The 21,543-nt window shown below is 39.7% G+C and overlaps 1 protein-coding gene across 1 annotated transcript in view; it reads left to right on the top strand.

Annotated features, from left to right (window-relative positions):
- Nucleotides 1–21,543, top strand: part of LOC123972395 (disks large-associated protein 1-like) — a 174,341-nt gene that overhangs the window by 151,003 nt on the left and 1,795 nt on the right. The window contains exons 11-15 of the mRNA XM_046051880.1: nt 2,656–2,701; nt 6,074–6,355; nt 8,916–9,048; nt 15,877–15,968; nt 19,185–19,337. Of these exons, the coding sequence (XP_045907836.1) occupies nt 2,656–2,701; nt 6,074–6,355; nt 8,916–9,048; nt 15,877–15,968; nt 19,185–19,337 (706 nt within the window). The remainder of the gene's footprint in view (nt 1–2,655; nt 2,702–6,073; nt 6,356–8,915; nt 9,049–15,876; nt 15,969–19,184; nt 19,338–21,543) is intronic.

The following is a 21,543-nucleotide window of genomic DNA, read 5'->3' as shown; positions in this document are numbered from 1 at the left end:
TTCAATAGGGACCTCACACGGTCGTGCTCGGGCCCTAAATATATATATATATATATATAATCCGAGCAAATTCAATAGGGACCTCACACGGTCGTGCTTGGGCCCTAATAATCCGAGCAAATTCAATAGGGACCTCGCACGGTCGTGCTCGGGCCCTAAAAATATAATCCGAGCAAATTCAATAGGGACCTCGCACAGTCGTGCTCGGGCCCTAAATATAATCCGAGCAAATTCAATAGGGACCTCGCACGGTCATGCTCGGGCCCTAAAAATATATATATAATCCGAGCAAATTCAATAGGGACCTCGCACGGTCGTGCTCGGGCCAAAAACGTACAACTGCAGTACTTAAATCTAAGTAAAGTAATTTCCCTGACATTTTTGTGTTACTTTACTTTTAATAGACGCATGTAACAGGTTTTATATAAGTATAAAACCTGCTTCGTTAAAAGTCACTTCCTGTTGCCAGCAGGTGGCGCTATGACTGTGGGTGAATGTGACCTTCAACTAAGCAGCCCCCGCAGCACGTTTCACCTACATGCACAAATTTTCTGTGGTGCGTGTATCTTGTCCAGACGCACAAAAAAGTCTCTTGGAGCCATAGCCTAAACCCAACAGGAAGTCGGCCATTTTGAATTTTACAGCCATTTTTGGATGATTTACACACTCCGTACTTTAACGAACTCCTCCTAGGGATTAATCTTAGCAAATTCAATAGGGACCTCGCACGGTCGTGCTCGGGCCCTAAAAAAAAAGTAATCTTTACAAATTCAATAGGGACCTCGCACGGTTGTGCTTGGGCCCTAAATATATATAATCTTTACAAATTCAATAGGGACCTCGCATGAGCGTGCTCGGGCCATAATAAATAGCTTGATGACATGGTTTTTTTGGTTTTTCTGATTTGGTTTTGAAACGAAATAATGAAAGAACGAACCATTTACGGATTTATCACAAAGTAAATGAAGTTTGTTTTTTCCATTAGTGTATTTTTATTGCATGGAGACATCTTAATGTACTGGTTTTTATAATGCGCCGTTGATGTTGCATATGGTTATATGATAAATGGTAGATACTTTGATTGTATTGTTGTCATTCCATGTCGGTACTGTCAGATTTGCTTTCCTGATGCCTTTCTTGGCTAGGGTGCCCTTGAAATGGAGATTTTATCTCAATGGGTCTTGAGATAAAAATCTCCCCTGGTTAAAAAAAGGTTAAATAAAAAAATTTCTTTGGCGATAACGTAAGCTTACTCTCAGTAGAGACTGGAGAAAAGTAAAACGGCGTACAAATTGTGGCAGCCAAGGTACATGCATATGTTCTTTTATGTACATCTAAGTCATTTCCTGCAGTTGAGTAATTATTTCTTACTGGTCAACACCCACACACTAATCTGGCAAGGTTATTTTTTACTATAAACCCTAATAACTGTGGCCAGCTTCCCTGACTTATAGACTCACTGCAGTTTTCTTCAGACCCCTGTGTTCAAGCTTCTCTACAATTATGTTAAAGAATGTTATAGAAAGAAATTATAAAAGATAACAAAGTTGATAAAATAGTATGTCGTCTTGTAGACGTACTGTACTGATTTTCCAAGCTACATTCCTTTAAAACCAAACCGTTTTAAAGCAACTAGTACTATTTACCTTAAATGTAGTTTGTTGGATACACCTAGCTGGGGTTGATGTCTGGTCCAGCAGCCCTGCAGTATGTCCAACCTTTATAAAAGTTGCAATGTTTAGTTTTGGTTTGTGAAACTGTTTAAAGAGGTGTTTTGTCCAGCGAATTTATATCAATGAGGGTAGACTGAATATTAACCTTTCACTATAATGCCGCCACAGCCTCCAGGATGGCCGTAGGGTTGAATCAATACCTCTATGGAACCATTTCAGCAGGGGTTGATGGCTGCATAGATTTCAACCAGGTTTACCTAATGAAGTGAACAATGGTTGGTTGAACCCCTCTTTATTCATATGTGAGTCAACAGCAGTGTTTTAATGTGCTAATGTTCAAGGTTTAAATGCTCACAATAAAAATAATTCCTTTACAGTATGTGTGAAAAATCCTAGGTATCTCTCACCATGAGCAATTCCAGAAATTGTGTGTGTCCAGCCTCTCTCCAGGAGTTTGGTTCCAGACCCAGTGCTGTGCATATAGTTGAGCCACCCACGATATCTAGTACCACCTCCCACACTAGCTGTGGTTCCTTCCTCGCCAGAAGAATGATGTTCCACATCCCTACAACCATACTACGACACCAGTGGTCAGCTGGTGCAGCTTGATCCCTGCCTTTGCCAGTCACCCGACTGACAATGCGCCCAACCTTAATGCTTATCCCTGTGGGTGGTTACCACCATGTAGTTCTTTCAGACTGTGCCCCAAGGCCTGCCGAGCTCCCCTCCCAAGTCTGGCTCCAGGAAGGCACCCAAGTTTTCATGTTCTGATATGCATGGCAAATTAATTTAGTCAGTGAAAAACAACAACCTAGTGCAATTTAATTTACATGTTTATGAAGATCAGTGTTATCATAACCGTAGATGATAAATATGAGTATGTGACAAATAAATCCTTGAATCTTGAAATTGTTGCCTGTGAGCAGAGAGGGGAAAAATCTGGGTCTTTGGTATTTACTGTTTGTCTCCCTCTCTCGGTCAGGTACCGTCGTTTTCAGCGCTCCAACAGTGTGACAACTGCTGTACAGGTAAGCTTCCACTATTACTGTGTTTTCGAGTACCTCAGCTCCTTAAGTCCTCCAAGACACATTTGTTTTTTTCCTGTCTGGTCAATGTTTAAATGTAAATGCTCTTTTACACTACATCCACACACTGAGCCTAAGTGCTCAAACGGAAACTAACATTCACACTCATTCATACACTGGAGGAACAGCCACCAGGGGCAAATCGGGGTTCAGTATCTTGCACTTCGACACGCAACCAGGGGGAGCCAGGGATTGAACCGCCGACCGTCCAATTAACGACCAACCTGCTCTACCTCCTGAGCCACAGCCGCCCCTAACAGTTTAACAATTAACAAAATATCTCAAAACATTTTTTTCAAATAAATGAAATTGTGGGGTGCTGATGGGTGGGTGCAGTGGATAAGACACATGCTGTTGGTGTGAGAGACCCAGGTTCAATCCCCACTGTGACACATCCACCAATGTGTCCCTGAGCAAGACACTTAACTAGTTTCTCCAGAGGCATGCGGCCTCTGACATATATAGCAATTGTAAGTCGCTTTGGATAAAAAGATATATATATATCTTCAGTGCTGTCCTTTAGTCCAGCCTTTAATCATGGCAGCACAATAACAGGCACTCAGTACAAGATCAATAGAGGCTGGGGTCTACCACACCAGGCAGGACCCCAGGTGCAGACTGCGCAAGGAAGCCCCTGAGACAGTACAGCACATAACAGCGGGGTGTAAGATGCAGGTAAGAAGTGCGTACATGAAATGCCATAACCAGGTAGCTGTCATAGTGTACAGGAACATCTGCCATGAGTACGGGCTGGAAGTCCCAAGGTCAAATGGAAGACACCTCTTAAGGTATTTGAGAATGACCAAGCGAAGATCCTGTGGGACTTCAAGATCCAGACTGACAAACTATTGATGACTAACCAACCAGACATTGTGTTGATCAACAAACAGCAGAAGAAGGCTGCAGTGATAGATGTGGCAATCCCAAGCGACAGCAACATCAAGAAGAAGGAATACGAGAAGCTTGAGAATTACCAAGGGCTGAAAGAGGAGCTAGAAAAGATGTGGAAAGTAAGAGCAACAGTGGTGCCAGTGGTAATCGGAGCACTGGGGGCTGTGACACCCAAACTGGGAGAGTGGCTACAGCCAATTCCAGGTAAAATATCAGAGGTCTCTGTCCAGAAGAGTGCAGTCCTAGGAACAGCTAAGATACTGCGCAGAACCCTCAAACTCCCAGGCATCTGGTAGAGGACCCGAGCTTGAGGATGACACATGTCACCCCGCAAGGGGTGAGAGGGAGATTTTGTTATGGAGTTATGTAAAACTGAGGTTCAGGAACAGGACCACGCCTCTCTTACTTATTCTATCACCTGCACTTCATTCAATTCCTCCATTCAACCACCTGTACTTCACTCATTCCATCCACCTGTGCTTCTCAAATCCAGTCACATGCACTCACGTATATATAAGCTGTCTAACCCGTTTTCTCTCCCGTTTCTCGGTTCTCACATCCCTCCCACCCAAACCCTGCTTGTTCACCTCTTTTAATGGGCAGCACGGTGGCCCAATTGATGTAGTTATTAGATCAGCACTGCAGCCTCGCAGCAGAAGGTTCTGAGTTTAGACCTCGCTCAGCCCAGGCCCCGGCTTCCTCCCTACATGAAAGACATGCACGCTAAAATCCATAATTCTGCCTAGTAATTATTTCGTCTTCTTCTACAACAGGAACCACAGGGGGGTTCATAAGACCAAGCTGCTTATCGAGACAAGCCCCCACCCTGAATCTCGACCCCTCGGGTTCCTAGCTGCTACGGCCACCAAACCCTAAACAACCTCCTTGACCCCTTCATCCCTCTTCTCTCGACCCCTTCGTCCCTCCATCCTCGACTCCTTCATCCCTCCATCCTCAACCCCTTCATCCCTCTTCTGTCAACCCCTTCATCCCCCTCCCCTCTTGACCCCTCCTTTCATAACTAGTCATCATAATAAACCACTATAAAATCTAACATTGGCGTGGTGAAATATATATATATAAATAGTTAAAAAAATATATATAATATTTTTTTAAACTTATTTATTTATTTACTTATTTATTTATCTGATTGGTTACACGCTGCAAATAATAGCTTATCAAAACCTTGTTCCAGTGAGCAGCGGACCTGTGTGTTGAAGAGAAGGCAGCCGATATTACTGAAGGTGCAATTAACATCAAAATCTGAAGATCTGTTTCTATGATGACAAGTAGCGCAGTGTGCCTGTTACACCAGTGTGAATACGCCTGAAGTCACAGCTGCTGGGTTTCACTCAATGACACTCTTGAAAGTGACGGCTTTTAAATCAGTCACTCTCCTCTTAAATACTGCGCTTAAACAGAGCATGCATCTGTCTTCTCTGTCTATTTACTGCAACTCTGCATTGCAAAGTAATGTTATATATTTATTAATTTATTAAGTAACAGTGGCAGTAAAACCTTTTCTCATACCCCCTTCTGTTTTCTCACAAATCGCACCCTGTGATGGCCTCATAAACAGATAACATGGACAAAAAGAGGATTTGTAAATACAGCGCAGGTGGCCTGAGAGAGAGGGAAAGAGGTGTGTGCGTAGCCATTCCCTGTGAGCTAACTATTAATAGTAACGTTTTTAATTCAGTTTTTTATTTCATGAAAAATTCCACCAAAAACTAATTGATGTAGTTATTAGATCAGGATTTATATCAGCCATGGTCAAAGTTAATTAATTACTAAAAATTAATTACTTACACTATTCAGTTGGTGGAAAAAAGTATTCTTTGTAGTTTCTCTAACATGCACATCAAAGAGAGGGCAGGTTCAAAAGTACAACCAAAATTCTTGGATGTACAATTTTGAGAGATTACACAGTTGTTGACTTACTGATCTAACTGATGTCTATGGGGCCAATGACCAGCATCTACATTTTTTTCTGAATTCGAAGTAGGAATTCATATGACATTCAGTTTGTCACAGCAGCCTAGCAAGTCTCTAACTGTATAATATCAACGTGATCATCTGCTTTTATGGGCAAAAAATATGTTCCTTGAATAGAGCCCTGAGGTACATCAAGGTTGGAATGATATATCTCCTGTGATGATTATGACACACCACATGATCAGAAATGCTAATTTAGTATTAGCTATGTATTATTAAAGTATAGTGTATAGTGAGTATTAAACACATTGACACACAGACCACGGCAGTACAATGGAGTCCTACCCAAAACAACTGAATATAATTTGGAAGCAAAATTCCATGTCTGACCACTTCTATTAGTCAGACATAGAATTATCAGATCTGAACCACTCAAACAACCATTTGTTCATTGACTCACTATTAAGATTTTCTCATTATTCCATCCAGGCAGATCTAGACATGCCAGACTTGCTGGACACCCCTCTTGACTACCCAGACACTGACACGGAAGTCCTGCCATCTGGTGCCATTTCTCGGCAATACTCCCGTGATGCCACCACCTCCACCGTCAGCATCCAGGGCTCAGGGAACCACTACCACGCCTGTGCCTCCGATGACTTTGAGGATGTGGGCTTTGACCCATCCATCCTCCCCCCTCCAGACCCCTGGATAGACAGTGTAACAGATGACCCACTTGATGTCAGCTTCAACAGCTCTACTATTTTAGAGGTAAAAACAGTAACTACAAATGCTGTTCTTACTCACTAATTAATTCCAGTCAGTTACTATTTTAATATCCTTTCATAATGCCACGCTGATTTTAAATCTGCACTAATTAATACTGTTATATTAAAAATGGAAGAAGCAATATGGGTGATGTGAAAAAGCTCTGATAAACCCACTGTACACTACCTACCCAGCACCACAATCTGTCAGATGTAAAGAGTAGCTGGTGAACATAATGGAACATTAGCAGCTAAAGAGCCAGATAGACATTTCTCGAGAGTTGATGGAGACTGAGCCAGAGCTAAAAGGAAAGTGAATGTTGGACTTACATTCATCAAGTGTCCTGACGCATGACACAAAATATATAGTTACTGTTTTTCTGTATATGCTCAATGTGTAATTAAGCAACTATTTATTTATTTATTTTGTGGCTTTAAAAGTCTCAACACTAACTTGATGAAATTTGAAAAGTCTGACCCTTTTATTTGGATCTATGTACTTTTTTTTTTTTAAAACACAGGAAATACAGAGATCAACTACAAAACAATGGCCTTACTATTTTCTCTACTAATTTTATAATAAGTCATGATTACATGTTAGTATAAGTTAAACATATTTTAATAATTATTTACAGTTTGAATTATTTATACTTAGTCACTTCAGTTGAACTACTGAATGATCTGTGTGGGTCAGTATGTATATGATTCCATAGTTTAGTATTATGTATTCTATATCAGCTCAGAAAGAGCTAAATGATGTCAAGTAATAAAAACATAAAGAATCATAAAAAGCATCAAATTAACATCTCTGTGTGTAAGATATCACTCCAAGTTTTGTTAGTCACTTATTATATTATAATAGGGCAATATTTACTCTAAATACTACTCTAAATCTCAAATAATCAAGTCAAGGTCAAAGATAGATTAATGAATAAAAACCACAATCTTTACGCTCACTTACACACTTTCACATCTTATCTCACTTTCAGATTCAAGTATCTTATCTCTGCTCTCTAAAGCTGATGATACACGGAACAACTTTTAGAGCAATGGTGCTGGGCAATGTTCCCGTCAATGTTAATGAGTAAAGATTACTACCGTAATCTCCTTCTCCCACCATTCAGCCACTTGCCCCGCCCCGCCGCTATCTGTTCAAAACATAGTGGGACTTGCCTCCAGCAAGATTGCCTGGCAACATTGCTTAAAAAGTTCAGTTAGTCCCGTGTATCATCAGCTTAACAGTGATTAAACTATTTCAACAGAGCTTCCACTCTATGTTAATGAATTGCTTCTGCTGTGTGTACTTTTTATTTGCACCTATGCTTGTTAGAAAGCAGTTGACCCAATTTTAAGACCACTTCTTAGCACAGGGATCAGCAGCTCTGGGTGGTCCAAATGTTTCAGTAATTTATTGTTGTACAATGTCTTTCACAACACTTTTATTAATGTTCTATAATATGTGTACCAACAGTGGGTTTTTATCTGTGTCGCATTTATAGAAATTATTGTAAAATGCAGAAACATTTAAATATTACTGATGTAATTGAGTTCCCTTTTACATTTATAAAGATATTTTGTAACGTATAGAAGAAACTGAGGTAACCACAAAAAATGAATGACTACCATGACAAGATAACAAAATTATATTGATATGTGATTTAATTTGGGAATCATTCAATTAAATTAAATTGTATTTATATAGCGCCAATTCATATCAAAAGTCTCTCATTACACTTTTCATAATGAGCAGGTCTAGACCGTACTCTTTGTGATATTCAGTCATTAAATGAAATGACCTACCAGTGGCATTGATGTTACATATTCAAAATCACATACACTTTACATCACATATGTGTTTTAGAAATTTAAATGTACTTTCTCTACTGCTCCTGAAACCCATTAGTCATGTTCATATATACTGCTTTTTGGACCTCATGTAAGAAATGGTGTTTTTTCTTATCCTAAACACCTCTACTGTGAGGTTTGCACGTCCTCAGTCAGACTCAGCAAACTTGCTTAGCTGCACAAACTTGTCATACCTTGCTTGTTTCAACATCATGAATGTTAAATGAGCAGGTAAGCATTTATCAGATTTGTGCATTTGCATAATTACTGCCCACAAATTGCTATATAAAGCTACATGTTCCAGCCTGTTTTATTCTTAAAAATGTCTATAAAGGGTGCAAAGAAGAATTTCATACTGCAGAGTCATATTAAGGTATTTACGGCAATAATATAATAATAATAATAATAATATAATACGGTTGTCATTAACATGTCATAAAAAGAGCGCTGTACTATGACAGAAATAAAGAGGGAATGCATGCCAGAAACAGTAGAAAAACATATCCAAACATTTAAGACTTTATATGGTGCATTTGAAAATGGTCAGCAAAAATGTGAAGTATACATAGATAAACTAAGTATAAGTATATACTATAATAAAAGTATTATTATCTTGTGAATGTAAAAATAAATATAATAAAGGAAAGGTAACAATTTTAACTCTTATATCTTGTATTGTCATGATGAGCTTTATGACAGTCTGAATGTTTGAATGGCAGGTGGTGCAGCGGTCAGTGTGTCAGAGAGATGGACGCTGGTTTCTGAAGCTGCTACAGGCAGAGACCGACCGCATGGAGGGCTGGTGTCAACAGATGGAGCTCGACCAGCGGGAGAATGACCTGCCTGAAGATAGTATGTCTATGTGTGCGTGTGTTCATAATGTATGTATGAAACTATGTTGGAAAAGCATAATTTCATTTATGCTCAAAAAGTTATTAGTCGTATTAGTATGCCATGGGCCGGATTTACTAACATCTCCAATAAAGAGTACTAAATTGCGTGTGCAGTCTAAAATATTGCACTTGCAATAGTTTGTTTGCATATGATGTCATGTCACTGCGTTGCTATGGAGGGCAGGAAGTGATTTGTTACATTTAGGAAGCACTTTAACAAACTCAAAATGCCTACGTGTTGTTTATGGTTGCTCAAATTGATGAAACCGAGAAACCACAAAGAGCTTTTATCGTGTACCAAAAGTTGTTGTTCATAAGGGGAAAAATGCAAGAAATTGACCGAAAAATGCCGGAAATGCCGGAAAAAAATGGCTTGCAAACCTACGTCTGTGGTCGGGAGGAGCCGAATCGGAAAATGCTCATGTGTGCAGTGATCACTTTATCAAAGGTGAGTTAATACAATTTATGTGGCTCTGATTGTGTAACGTGCCAGTTTCCGAACTTTGTAAAGTCAAAGTAATTGTTTCTTATTTTCTCTGAGTTTTTATGTTATCCCTGTAACTAAAGACAAACACGTAACGTTAGCAAAGCCAACTACAAAGTGTTTTGAGGGTGCAACCTTATTGCCACAAGCATTTAATTAATGTTGTTCTCTTTAGCCAGCGACCCTGTACGCAGGATAAGTGGTTGACGATGGATGGAAGTTCTCTTTAGGCTGCCCTAGTTCTTTAAATGATGTTGAGTCTGTAGACTGGGCTCCTACAGTTAACCTTGGTTATCAGAAAGGGAACGACCAGGTACGATCAACATAGACACGCAGAAGGTGCAGAGGCCTTGCTGGAACTCCATGAGACAGAGGACAACACAGAGATGTTACATGATTGACAAGGTGAAGTAATTGTATTAATACATGTTGCTAGTATTCCAGTTGTATAAGGCAGATGTGATTCTGACAACAAATAATGCATGTAAACTTTCAATTAGGCTTGCACAATAGATTACTAAATTCTCTATGAACTACCCTGGTTAAACATCTGTATAAACATATGAATGCAAATAACTTTGGCCCTTATTATAAGTATGTGGACAACTAAGCAACTAAACAATTCACATCATTAATGATTTGGAGAGTAATGTGAATAAATATTCCCTCTCCCTACTGCTATATATTGTATGCAGATGCAGGATGCTAGACGGACCTAATCATGGATGACATTGAGAGGATGGAAGATGTTCTGAAGCAAACCACAACAGAGCTGGGTGATCTCAGGACTAAAGCACTGGACACACAGTTTAGCCAAGAGTCTTTTCAGAAGAATGAAGACAAGACAAAGTTTTACACTGGACTCCCCAATGTCTTAGTTTTAATGCAGGTTTTTCAGCTGTGTGAGCCTTTTGTCTGTTTGGGCCATTTGTCTGTGCTTTCTAAATTTGAACAGGTCATTTTAGTTTTGCTGAGGTTGAGACTAAACCTTCCTCTGAAAGATTTAGCTTTCAGGTTCAATGTCTCTTGCTCCACAGTTTTTAATTGAGTGGCCAGAGTGAAATGTACTTTAAGCCATAATACCAATGGCATTCCAGCAAGAATTTGGATGTAGAGTTACTGTGATCAAAGACTGCTTTGAAGTATTTATTGAACAACCTTCTAATTTTCTTGCTAGAGCACAAACCTGGTCAAACTATAAACATCACCACACTGGGAAGTTTCTGATCGGTGTTGATCCCCAAGGGTATGTCTCTTACATATCTCCTGGCTGGGGAGGAAGAGTTAGTGATAAGAAGATTACTGAAGAGAGTGACCTCCTAAAAATCCTTTTACCTGGAGAAATTGTTCTAGCAGACCGTGGGTTTAACATTGGGGATAGTGTAGGATTCTACTTTGCTTCACTGCAGATACCTGCATTCACAAAGGGGAAAAGACAGCTGTCAGCATACAAGGTGGAAGAAACAAATAGCTAATGTGCGTATTCATGTGGAAAGAGTTATTGGATTGGTTAGAAGGAAAATCAGATTTTGCAAAAAGTAGGGCCATGCCCATCGAACACATGGCAACAAAACCAGGCAAGTCACTGACATTGATTGATAGGTTTGGAGTTATTTGCTGTGCCTTGGTAAATTTGTCAGTCTGTGGTCCCACTGGAGTAAAAAATTACAAAAACTACCTGAACATGGCATATCAACGGGTCATTGTTGGTAAAAGTAATACTTTAACAAGTGCTTAATTTGTCATTTCAGTGTAAAAAGGAACAAAGCCAGTAGTAGAGCACACTAATGCAATAATTGACAAACTATGAAGTAAACTTCAGATCATTAGCAATGATATGACTTTTTCTGTGTAACAAAACATGCTCAGCTGAGCGTTTGGCATTATTTCCTACGATATAAATAAACTGACAACTGTTAAAATGAAAACTTTGGACGTTAATGATAAATTATATATTAAATGTTGGTATACTAACAGGATAGCAGCATAACAATACATTGTGTTTTTAGTGAATTTTTCTGTGTAACCTAGGAGTTCAATCCAATCTAAAAGTACTGTGGAGTCCTGCAAAGATTCCCATGTAGAAATAACTACCAGATTAGATGCAGCTTTGTTTTTGTTTAATTAAATTTAATAGAATTTACAAAGTGTACACTGTTTTAGGTCTTGTAAATAATACACCGTAATACCTTTCATTGTATAATTTAATCTTTTCATATAATCTTCTCAATAAACATCCGATTGTCAAAAAATATACATTTTAATCAGTGTTTTTCATTGGCAAAATGACTAACTGAAGGGCCTGAGCTGTGTGAGCTACTGCCCTTTAGTCAAATAACATGTCAAAATGTTATTTCGTAACTTGCTGTCCCAACACTTCTGGAAGGATACAGTTTCTGAAAAAATTCTCAGCTTTGGGAATCACATCATCCCAAAGTCCATATCAGGTACAATTCTTTCAACAAAAATGTCATTAGGGTTCCACACAACAAAGTCACAATACTCAGCATCCACAATGTGAAGCTTTGCTAGGACTTGGAAGTAGGAAGCATGGCTCCTGTCCAGTGTAACATCATCCCCATATTTGATGAGGCAGAATCCCTTGTCTCCAGTACAGTACATTACCTTTATCTTCCTTGCAGTGTGGGCACTAAAATTCACAGTGAAAACAACATGTAAACAACCAACATTACTGATTTTATCTGACTATGTCATTGATTCTGAAATCAAGGCAGGTTTTTTACATGACTACAAAGCCTGCAGTCTTCATCAGATGAGTTGCTGAAGCTTCCTGTCAGCTGATTTATGTGGACATGGTCGCCCTACCTGTTACTATATAAATCAGCTAACATGAAGTTTCAGCAACATTTCTGATGAAGACTGCAGGCACTGAAGTAGGAAAATATCAGTTTATGTATATGTTTATCCATAAACAACAACATCTTATGGGCCTATTTTCCTATCCTAATTCAAGAGTAAGGTCCTTAAATTTGTTTGTTCATTGATTTCACGTTCAGATTTTGTAATTTCTTTAGGGGCACTATGCACCTGCAACAGGGCAGAGATAATTGAATTTGTGAATTTATGATTTTACATGTCAAACATCTTTTTAGCACATTTTTTAATGAACCGCCATATTAACTTTATCTTAAGCCACTGGACAAAAAAGAAATGTTCACTCGGGCGAAAACCAAACGACAGTCATTGTGGAGCATCTTGGCACTGAGATCGTGGACCCAACCACTTACAAAAAAGTTTAATACCTCCATACTTTTGTATGCTTTCATTTGTTGTCTTCAGTAGAAGGATGTCTGCAGGACAAGGTAGTTGCTGATAACAATCGCCTCGATGGCAGGCAAATCTTTCAATTCAGTTGAAAAATCGCTCCTCTTCAAAACGTAAGGATCACATCCAACATATGTTTGGATTTTTTGTTTATATCTTTCTCTTGTAATAGCGTCTAAAATGGTACAGTACAGACTTTCCTCCATCTTGTCCATTCCGCTCTTCACTTCCTGCCCGCCATCTGAATTTTGCACGTCATCACAATCACGTGACTGCAAGCCACCAATTGTAGTACCTGTTATTGGTGATCAGCTAAGAATTATTGCGTAGATGACAACAGGAGCAAACACAAAGGAGGTGGCCGTATTTAAATGAGGGGTTTGCATGTTTCAATGGTTTCCGCCATGGAGAGTTGGGAGGGAAAGCAGCCACTGCGTAAAAACCTTTGTTTTCAATGTTTGTTTCATTCAGTGCATCCCGAGTATGTGGAAATCGTATGTACCTGCCCATCCTGCCTGAGATTACACCAAGTACTTGGGACAGCACTCCTGAAAAACTGCTTTGGGAAACCCCAGCAGAAACAGCTACAGTATGCTGGAATGACCCAGACGTGACGAAATGCTAGCAAATCATGTTTCATCCAGCCAGAGGGAATGATCACCCACTGTGCCCGGTCGATCTGCGATCTCCTGTCCCTGGTCCTGTACACCCCAACGCCCCATTCCCTCTCCGATACCTACAACTGCTTGTGTCGCTATTACCACCGGCACGCTGTGAACAGTTGGTGATCGTTCTCTCTGGCTGGATGAAGTTTACGCGTGATCCATGCACTACTGCAGCTGGGGGCTCTCCGCAGCGCCACACAACTTTCTAAATTCTTCCATCTCACGGAGAAATTTGCTTTATTGACATGAATGTTAATACAACAATATTGCCAATGAATAAATAAAATAAAATAATTTTATTTCTATATATTGGATATAGAATAATGTTATCTAATATTGTTAATTTCTCTGCGTCATCTGTAGTTATGGCTGTGTCTCCTCGCAAAGATAACAGCAGTCATTTCTGCGCAACACTTGGCGATTTGCACCTTCCTTTCAAACGTATTAAATACAGATGCTGTTGCACTCACATGAAATTGCTTGTAGGCTTGTTAGATCACATTGCGTGTAGTAACATATTGTATTTGCATGTTACCCTCCCACTACTTTGCACAATAAAACTGAAACGCCCCAAACTGCATATTCATTGAGGCAAAAGTAGTAACAGTAGACAGGTGCTATCTTGCACTTTTGAAAGACGTCATTCTGCATGCACACCATTTTTTACTCACGCAAACCTTTAGTAAATCTGGCCCCATGTGTTTTGAGATAAAGTGCTCCCCCACATTGTATTGGAGTCAACTTCTATTCTGATAAAATGTTAAAAGTGAAATACTTACATACATGTGCTATACACATAGAGCACTGGTCCCCAACCTTTGTCTACCTGTGCATGTCTGTATTTTGAACACTTAAAGCGAAAAGTGTTTTTTGGAGGCCTGAAGATAGTAGATAAAAGTATACAGTACAAGCAAGAACAAGAACAAAACAAAGATTAGAGAAAAAAGTCACATCAAGAACATAACTGCAGGTACCAATATTTGGTCAGTTCTGATTTTCTATCCCAATAATTATCTCTTGACCTCTTGTGGGTGTCCTGATCCCCAGGTTGGGAACCACTGATATAGAGATTTAAAGTGCATTAAAAGAAAATTTTGCCACTTTTCATGTGGATGTGCAATTCAATTAAACAAGAAATTCCTCAGTATGTGCTATATTGACAGAGAAAATTTAGTTTTCCTATCTGTATAACCATGCCAGCAGTTCCTACACGTACCAGGATACATTGCTTTGATGACTCAGAGCGTCTGATGCCTACGCCCACCCAGATGTTCCCAGAAATTCTGTGTCTGTTGGCATCAGAGGGTAATTTGAGCAAAGGCACCAGCAAGTGTTCTCGGCAGCTCAGGTGCTAGAGGGTCCCTACCAGGGCCATAATCCTTGTCCTCTCTCTGCTGCTTTTCTTAAAAAAAAACAGTAAAATCACATCCTCTGCATATTTTGGATACCATTTTCGCTGTTTGAAACGCAGCTAGTTTGCAATACAAGCAAAAATAAGATTAAAGTAGTTGTTTTGAGGACTGTCTTCCATCAGATACATCCTAATGGCTCAGACTACTGTGAAATGCACTTGTGTGTGTGGGTGGGTGTATGTGTGTGTGCGCCTAGCATCTCTTCTATTCTATCTTAGAGGATTTATTTTTATATGAGTATGTATATATGTATATGTATGTGTGTATATACATATTTATAGGGAAGGAGAGGTGATGTTTGACTCCTTATGTGATTATTGCTGTCCTTTTGGTTTGCTGCTGATTGTTGCTGTTTGTTGTCGGTTATTGTGTAATGCTTTTATACTACATGTCTTGTTAAAGCAGAAAATCAATAAATAAATTGTTTTAAAAAATGAGGGCGCTGGTGCCGGAAGAAAAACAGATTTTGCAGCATGTGAACTCTGCTTTCTCTGTCAATATGGCACACGAGTAATAAGAACTACAGTAAGAACTTATTATATATTAAGGAGGAACATATTTTGCAAAGACTAACAACATAGTCCCAGCCATCAGAAAATTCATCTTCAGGAGCAGGTTTTTTTGTGGAAAAGGAATTAAAACCTACTGTATAGCCATATTCAGATAAAGTACCTCGGTACCTCAAAAGACTCCTGGGCACATAGAATGGCTCCTGATGCCTAAATGTGACATTTCATGACAAGCTTTTTGTCAGATGCCTAGCAGTCGTGTTGTCATGAGTTGCAACAAGAGAGTGCATAGTTCTCCAGTACATGGAGATGATGTGTCCTTGGTAAGCAGGAAAATAAATGTGTTTAGAACAGTATGTTTTACAATTTTTCAAGACCAGATGGATGTACTGTAGGTTAGTCTCTTCCTAAACACTGTGTCTATGCTTGTAGTCCTTGGGAAGATGAGGAGTGCTGTTGGAAGTGCTCAGCTTCTGATGTCCCAGAAGTTTCAACAGTTCAGGGAGCTGTGTGAGGAGAATCTGGTGAGTCTGAAACACCCTCACTCACACTAGGAACATGCAGTCAAAAATTACAATGATACAACAGTGTTTGGATTTACAAACATATTCCGTTTCTTGAAGTTACTTTTGATGTCCTTTAGCCACTAATTGTTTTGACAAATCATTTTTTTTATTTTGCTCCTTTCTCCTCAATCTTATCATGTATCTTCTTTGATTTCTCAATAACCTGATCATTATTTATGTTTCGAAATCTATCTGATTTTGTGAAACAAGTTCCACTGAAAAATCAAACGCAGGGTTTAAAAATTATTTGATTTTGTTTTAAATTTTTTGGTATTCTGATGTGTTTTCCATTACAGTGTTTTGTGTCAGTTTTCTTCACGTCACTCTTCTTTCAGTGAAAGTTTCTTTTTCACTGTCACTGGTTTCCAGTTTGAACATCCTCAAAACCTTCTGCCAATGTTTTGAGAACGAGAGGACAGCTGGTTCAAGAAGAATGATGTTAACTCTCCCCTCAGACCCCTCCGCTCTTTGCCAAAACAGTGACAGAAGGTTCAAACTGAAAACCAGTGACACTGAAAAAAACTGAAAAACTGTCACTAACAAGAAGAAAAATCGGAAAATTGCCTTTGAAAATTATTTGAATGGAACTTGTTTCAGTGCCAATACAAATGTTTCAATGGTATTGTTTCCTTTTTCAATTCAGGTTTTGTTCTCAATGCCAAATGTTAAAGTCACTGTCCTGACACATAGCTACCCACAGTGGTGGGAAACCCCTGTCTTACACCTCAATAAATAACTATCTTCATTAACTGGAGACCACATACACCAGTCATTGGCTTAAATTGATTAAACCTATTTCCCAAACCCGTATAATCATTGATGGGCGAGTCCCATTTAGTTTCACTTTTGCTGCAGGACCGTATGTATCTCTTAGGATTAAACAAAGTCTGCCACTCTTATTATGGTATTACAACTTTAAATTTAAATTTTCATTACTTTCAAGCTGCTTTCAGTGCCACCCAACATCAGCTGCTCTATAACCCTCTATATATGGTGGCGCGCAAGGTGTTTTAAAAGCTCTAAAGTTATCTAAAGATGTATACATACCAGGTAGCAACATGAACAACACTCTTCAGAATACAAGGGGGTAAATATAGTGTATAGTGTAGTAAATAGTGTAGCACCTTTCACCAAGCAAGTTCACAAAGTGCTTTACAAGAGCAAAATTGTTAAAAATAAAACCATAACATTACAAAGAATCAAACAATAAATTAAAATCAACAACAGATACAAACACTAGACAGCACGATCCGAAGCTAAGGCCAGTTTGAATAAGAGCCTTCAGCTGCTTTTTAAAGGCGCAGACCGAGACCTGAGAATCTCAGTCAATAGGAGTGTTCCAGTGTTGGAGCCACCACTTCAAAGACATGATCACCTTTTGTTTTCAGTCTAGAGCAAGGAACAGACAGTAAGCCCTGCTCAGACTTATGTTACCTACATGTGATATAAGGGTGGAATATGTCAGAGATGTTACCAGATGCTTGACCATGCAACATCTATATGTGATAACAAGAATCTTAAAATGTATGGGTCAATGATTTTCACATGTTGGTCAAAGTGCATGGTATCAAATACAACCCCCAAGGTTTCTAACAATGGATCATGGATTTCATCAAGAAGGCACAGCTATCTCAACAATAAGAGCAAAGAAAGACAGACCCGGAAATTCCAAAACCTATAGTCCAGAGCGAGCAGCACTAACAAAACAGGAGAATTGTCTTGGAGGAGAAAGGACAACAACCCCACAACACATGAAACAGACAACAGATGGGTGAAAAACCTGTCAGATACCCAACCAGAGAAAGATGTTCTGGCCAAAGGATTAAACTTTGCCATTACACCACAGCAGCTACCTATAGTGGACCTCAGCTCAGCCACAGAATTGGCCATTAAGAAAAACAGAAGCGGAACAGCTCAGACTAAAGGTATCTGCAGCCCTAACACAGCGGACTACCAGAACAAGGTCAACACACTACTAATGGACACAAACGCATATGAGACAGTGAAGCGGGACCCAACCAGCGGGTACAAGAAGAAGGCCATAGAATGTCTACAACAACTTCAGAAAGAAAACTCCATCACCCGGGAACAGTATCACTGTTACAGTACTACCCAAGATACACAAAGAAGGAGCCCCACTCAGGCCGATTATCAGCAGCATTAACTCGGCCACCTACAACATTGCCAGACACATTTCTACCATCCTAGCTCTCTTGGTGGGTAACACGCCAGACCACATCCAAAACTACATTGATTTTGTAAACAAAGTTCGAGGACTGAAAACTGGACCCAGATGAAACCATGGTATCCTATGATGTGACTTCTTCGTTCACCTGCATCCCCACCATAGAAGCAGTAGAAACCGTAAGGAAACCGTTAACACAAGACCACACCCTGGACAACAGAACTAGCCTCAGCCCTGACCAGAAGGGCCAACTCCTCAGGTCAAGACTCTGCAGTCTACTTACATCTGAAGGACAGAGAACACTCGTTTGAGGACCACCAGGTGCACATTTTAGACAGAGAAGATGGATGGTTTGGAAGAGATGTCAAGGAAACCATCTACACCAGGGTTGAGAAGCAGTCATTAAACAGAGGAGGGGGTCTACGCCACCACTTATCCCCCACTTACAATGCAGTCCTTTCATCTCTTCCCAGGAAACTCAACAAACGTAACCTATTGGCCTCAGGTGAAGATAATAACGATGGTCGGTCAGTCTTGGCCACCGGTAGTCCTAACGACTGTAACGACTGTCGTTACAGCAACCAGGAACACTAATGAACCAGCAGTATTCACAATCCTGGCCAACGACTGAGGTTAAATAGTGGAATTTCCCTACCAGTCAGTCAGAACTGAAGAAGTCCCTTGGATGAGGGACGAAACGTCGTCTAGTATCTTTAACCAAGTCCAGTTGCCCTTGACTTTAACCTTCTTTGCAAGTCTTTACTCGTTGAGCTGTAAAATGTTGTTAGACAAATTTTATTCAATCTATCTCACCATGACATACCAGTAATTAAATATATATTCATATTTAAAAAAAAAAAAATGATTTAATATTTTTTGCAACACATTTTGAGATGCTCTACAAACAAACTTGAAAATGACCTTAATTTTCCTCTTCCATGGCTTTCATCTTTGAAGCTATTTCTTCTCCTCCTTTTCTCCTGTCTTAGAACCCCAATGCCCATCCTCGTCCTGTGGCCTCAGACCTGGCAGGTTTTTGGGATATGCTTCAGCTGTCAATCGAGAACATAAGCCTCAAGTTTGATGAGCTTCACCAGCTCAGGGCCAACAACTGGAGACCCCTGGATCCCCCTGAGAGGAAGGTACGTACACTCTAGTACGCCACCAGACTGTAGACCGGAGATAACACCATCATCTGAATGGAGGGTTTAATGTTGTGCTAGTTCTTTCACTCCATGGCCATTATGAATGTGACTGATATGAATGTCTCATTTCATAACAAAAGACTGTCTGTGGTACCCAAATTAATATTTGATTCCCCCACTGTTACACTGTTATATCAGAGATTTTACCAAATCAAAGTTACTCTAAAACTGAACAGTCTTGTCTTTCTCCCAAATCCTTCTCAGGTACGATTCAGTTTAGGTATGGTGAACACCCAATGGTAATTCAGCAAGCTCAACTGACACCCACTGAGCCTGATCCGACTTTTAGCTAAAACTTATGGATTTTGGATGTTAGATAAAACAGGCAGCAGAATTTGCTCTGTAATAATGTTAAATGACGACAGCGATTTAAAAATGTTTAAGTGGTTTCACTTTGAGAAGTGAGAATGTGAAAGTGAATTTCATTTCATGGTCATTTGCAAAGAACTAAAATAGCTTTTATCTAGGTGAACTGATGAACTGTACATATATTATCATGACAAAAGCAAAGAAAGTCTTATGTTGAGCATTGCATTATCACTCAGCTTTTTTTTCTCATGGTCTAGAGTAAGTGCATGGTTGTCTGACATTGTCTCTATGGTGATACAGATACTCTTCCTTTTGAATATGTTGGGTGTCTGTTAATCTTTTTCATTAGTCTTCTGCCTGGTCTCTTGCAGCAGTATCTGTTGTGGCTTGCATCATTATGAACATTTACTCTGCTGGCTTCCTCATTTGCTCTCATTGTTGTCTTTTTCTTTCTTGTGCTTTTTGTGTTGACAGTGAAGGCGCTTGCAAACAGCCACACATCAATCAGCATAACTGCAATGCCAACAACACCACAGGGCCTTGATACCACTGGGCCTCAGTAGATCCATTGTGTCTGTCTTTCCTTCCATCTGCCCATGCTTCCTTCTGCCCTTCCTTCCTTCTTTCCTTCCTTCTGATACCTACAGCCGCCTTACTATCTGTGGCTTTTTGTTGTATTCTAACTGCAGTGTCAAGACAGATGGACAGGAGAGAGTGTGGCTAATATTCTTTCACCACAAATACATTTTACAGTATGGAGCACACTGTTTACACAGCAGTTTCAGAGGACATCCATTTAGAAAGATATGTATAAATTCCAACTCAAACACAAAAAGAACAGGGAATAAGGAAACAAATAAAACCAAATTCCAGTAAAACTACGGGTATGCTAACAAGAAACAAATGCAATATTATAAAGGATTTATTTCAAGATAGGTCTAACTTAGACTTTGTCTTTCCATATTGTGAAGGTCAGGATGGTTACCACTTGTGAGGATGTAGTCCAGTACAGCAGAGCTAATATATGCTGTACTGGACTATGAAAATGCAGCATTAGTCTTCAGGCTGGTTTGAAGATGGACACATAGATCCTGAGAGTCCATTTTAATATAAGCTCAGACTCATGTGGACAAAAGCTCAGCTAAGTTGATTGTGATTTAAAAAATTGGGAATAAATAAGTATATAAAATAAATAAGTGAATACAGAATTCAACATGGAGCTATGGTACAGAAGCAAAAATCAGAGCACCTGGGCTCTCATGAGGAACCTGCCTGCTGCGTTTTGAACTAGCTGCAATCTGCAGACACTCTACCAGTTTAAACTGGTAAACAGAAACTACAGGAACTGAGAGAGAACTTGCTCGTCAAAGCTCAGTTAACTGAAAACAACGCTGTATAGTACTCTGAGACTTTGAATTGTTTCCGGACCATTAATTATTTCATCAGACTTTATTTAAATCTTCAAATAGTTTTTAGGTCCTGTAAAACTGAGCATGCTCACCTGGTTAAAGGATATATCTGGTTTATTACAACTAAATAATAAGTCTGAAAGGTCAAAAAACATGGGACACAACGTCTCGGGTTACGTATGTAACCCTGGTTCCCCGAGAAGGGGAACGAGAGACTGCGTCGGTTACGACACTATGGGAACGCCTCTAGGCGAAGCAGGTCTGAACGTGAATGAAATCACTCCAATCCTATTGGCTTGTTGCTAGAACGGTAAGGTGTGACGGAATAACCGGAGGAGTATAAAGCACACCTGTACACACTCATCATTAGCTTAAACTATGAAGCAGGCGCTTCAGGCGGGGAGAGAGGTGCGGCGGGCCGACGC

Source organism: Micropterus dolomieu, linkage group LG06 (assembly GCF_021292245.1).
Source record: "Micropterus dolomieu isolate WLL.071019.BEF.003 ecotype Adirondacks linkage group LG06, ASM2129224v1, whole genome shotgun sequence".
Taxonomy (NCBI): Eukaryota; Metazoa; Chordata; class Actinopteri; order Centrarchiformes; family Centrarchidae; genus Micropterus; species Micropterus dolomieu.
Note: the sequence above shows the minus strand (reverse complement) of the source record. Positions and strands in the feature narration are given on the sequence as shown.